Below are 2,571 nucleotides of genomic sequence, written 5' to 3'. Positions count from 1 at the left end.
TCTATTCTAGAGTGGACCACCTGGGTGTCTCAAAAGGAGATCTATTACCACGTTTGCACTATCCTTCGAAAATTGTAGCTAATGATCACAATCCATCCACCATTTTGGGTAACTCTAACCCTAGTTGGATCCTGATGTCCCATCTTTCTCTTAAACAATAAATGTTGGCTCTCACAGGGCATAGCTAAGATGGGTGTGGCCAATTGTACATATTTCTATTACTGTTGATGGTAACTCAAATACTTATATTTTTCTGCATGAATTTTAAAAACTGATAATCTTCACTAACTAGATACCTCATACCCTTCTCCACCTTGCTTCTATTATCTGTTGAAACTTATACTTTTACCTTCTAATACTCCCATGGCCTGCTATTCACGGGGTATAATAGATATTCCCATCTTAGTGTCTTAAGTAGAAAATTCGCACATCTGGTACACATGATCTAATAGGGCCTCAAACCGGACCATATTGTCAAGAATTCTCTCTTTACTAGTGCACTAACCTGCTGTTGTAGTAGCCCTCTGGCTAGCTATAACTTTTCAATTTGCAAACATCTCTATAATTAGCAAACATAATTCTTGGCTCGAACTCTTATGACTTAGCTCAATAGCACACTGTGGATTTGAAAGAAGGGTAACAGACTCCTGAATTCCTTGTAGCTTCCTGTTTATATAATGTGGTGCACAACACATCTATAAACAAGGCTCTACTAGACATGGCTTGTAGACTTCCTAGGATAGAACTGCTCTGATACCAAGTCTGTCACGCCCCGAACCTAATGAGGCGTGGCCGGCACTCGGTGCCATACTCAGCCCGAGCATACCACTCTATAACTGTAAACTCTGGAGGGGTAACCAAACGAACCATCCCTGGTTCCACCAAATCTTTCAGCAATCTTCCCTTCAAAATATTTCTTTTGCCAAACATGGATAGCTTGTCTTGTTCACCATCAGTCTCATTTTCTTCTTCACCACTCCATTCCTCATCTTCAGACACTCTAACTTGTTTACTTTTCACTGCAGACCTTGTACTCTTGGCCAATAAAGGTTCAGCAGCCTCAGACACAGAGGAAGAAGTCTTGGGTTTTTTGGACTTGGGGGTCTGAACCTCCACTGTTGTAACTTTCTCCTAATGGACCTGTTCCATCTCCTCAATATCAGCAGCTTCTGAGGACTCTACAACCTTACCTTTTCCTTTAGCCATCCTTTTCTTCTTACTTTCAGCTAGAGCCTTTTGTAGATCACTCTCACTCTGTTTCACCCTGCTTCTTGTGGCTATTCCCTTGGGCAAGGAAAGTTCAGTAGTTGTTGGGGAGGAAGCCTTTCTTTTCTTGGAGGGTTTAGGAGCACTAGGGGCTTTTGGTGTGGGAGTTCTCCTTTTCTTTGGATCGTAACTTGCCTCGACCTTTTTCAAAAGGTCTGCTAGGGTCTCTTCACTTGATGAACTAGGTTCATCTCCCCGTGAACTTAGATTAACTAACCCTTCAGCAGCTTTACCAGAACCACTTCCTCTTGAATTCTTGCCACTTTCTTCAACATTTTCTTGTACAACCCCATAAATAGAAAGTACAGACAAGTCAGTAGTGGGTGAATGATCAACCACTCCTTTCCCTTTTCCCCTCTCGTCACCACATTCACCCTCTCTCTTTTTCTTTTTCAGATTTCTTTTTACCTCCACTCCTTCTTAACTCAGGTAATTCCACATCCCTGATAGGCCCAACCAAAATAAACCTATTTTCTAAATTCTCATTCAAAAAAGAACTTACCTTAGAAGGAGATTCTTGAGCCTTCTCAGAGTTAGAAGACCAAGGTCCTTCCCCCTCACTAGCAGATTTGTACGAGTTAGAATTAGAGTGTTGAGCCTGACTTGCCTTTAATTGCTCATTCAATTTCTTTGAGAGAGCACCAGATGCCACCGTTTTGCGAGCAAACATTTTTACTCTTCTTAGCCTGGGTTTGGGAGTCGTGCTAGGTAAATGAGAGGTAGATGAATCAGAGGGAGTGGGCTATGGAGGAGTTCCAGGATTGTCTTGTGGGTTTGCCATTATAGCTGATTTCTTGAGAGAATTGGTGAGTTAGAATTTTGGAGAAGAAAGCAATTGATAGTGAAGAAGGGTTTTGACAGTTTAGAATTATGAAGATGGCAGGAGGTAATATTGTATATTTAAAGAGAAATACTCATTTAATGGATAACGAAAACTTTTAGCAGTAGTCAATTAGAGGTCTAATCAACCTGAAATTTCAGGTTTGAATGAACGGTTAAGCTTCCCTAGATTTTAGGCAATTTTTGTGGTTTAGAGTTCTAATATGGGCAGAACTGGTTAAAAAACAAACGGATAGAATTTTCTAAGGAGTTGAATAATTGCAGGACTTCTGCTCATGATTTAAATATTTATATTTCTAATTATGCAGAGTATAGAAAACATACCTTAGCATTCAGATGAATCAATACTGATGAACCGGGTTCTTCATTTAGAATTCTCTTGACCATGCCTCAATTTACCACAATAGAGAAAATTTTGTAAGAGATCAGTGAGTCATATTAACACATATCACAGGAGTAAACTAA

At 40.1% G+C, this 2,571-nt stretch overlaps 1 protein-coding gene across 1 annotated transcript; it reads right to left on the bottom strand.

Moving 5' to 3' along the window:
• Nucleotides 1-542: 542 nt before the first annotated feature.
• LOC138887755 (uncharacterized) lies at nucleotides 543-1,936 on the bottom strand. The gene is made up of 4 exons (XM_070169535.1): nucleotides 1,769-1,936; nucleotides 1,141-1,653; nucleotides 827-1,035; nucleotides 543-666 (listed from the first exon to the last, which is right to left on the bottom strand). The coding sequence occupies exons 1-4, from the start codon at nucleotides 1,934-1,936 to the stop codon at nucleotides 543-545; spliced, it is 1,014 nt and encodes a 337-aa protein (XP_070025636.1).
• Nucleotides 1,937-2,571: the final 635 nt, after the last annotated feature.

The sequence above is a fragment of the Nicotiana sylvestris genome, chromosome 3, assembly GCF_000393655.2.
Source record: "Nicotiana sylvestris chromosome 3, ASM39365v2, whole genome shotgun sequence".
Lineage (NCBI taxonomy): Eukaryota > Viridiplantae > Streptophyta > Magnoliopsida > Solanales > Solanaceae > Nicotiana > Nicotiana sylvestris.
The sequence above is the reverse complement of the archived record's forward strand: the minus strand, read 5'-3'. Positions and strand labels throughout refer to the sequence as shown.

Coding starts and splice junctions, on each gene's coding strand:
- LOC138887755 (XM_070169535.1), bottom strand. CDS start 1,936: ATGTTTGCTCGCAAAACGGTGGCATCTGGTGCTCTCTCAAAGAAATTG. Junction 1,654..1,768: donor CTCAAGAATCTCCTTCTAAG/GTAAGTTCTTTT, acceptor AATCTGAAAAAG/AAAAAGAGAGAGGGTGAATG. Junction 1,036..1,140: donor ATATTGAGGAGATGGAACAG/GTCCATTAGGAG, acceptor TTATTGGCCAAG/AGTACAAGGTCTGCAGTGAA.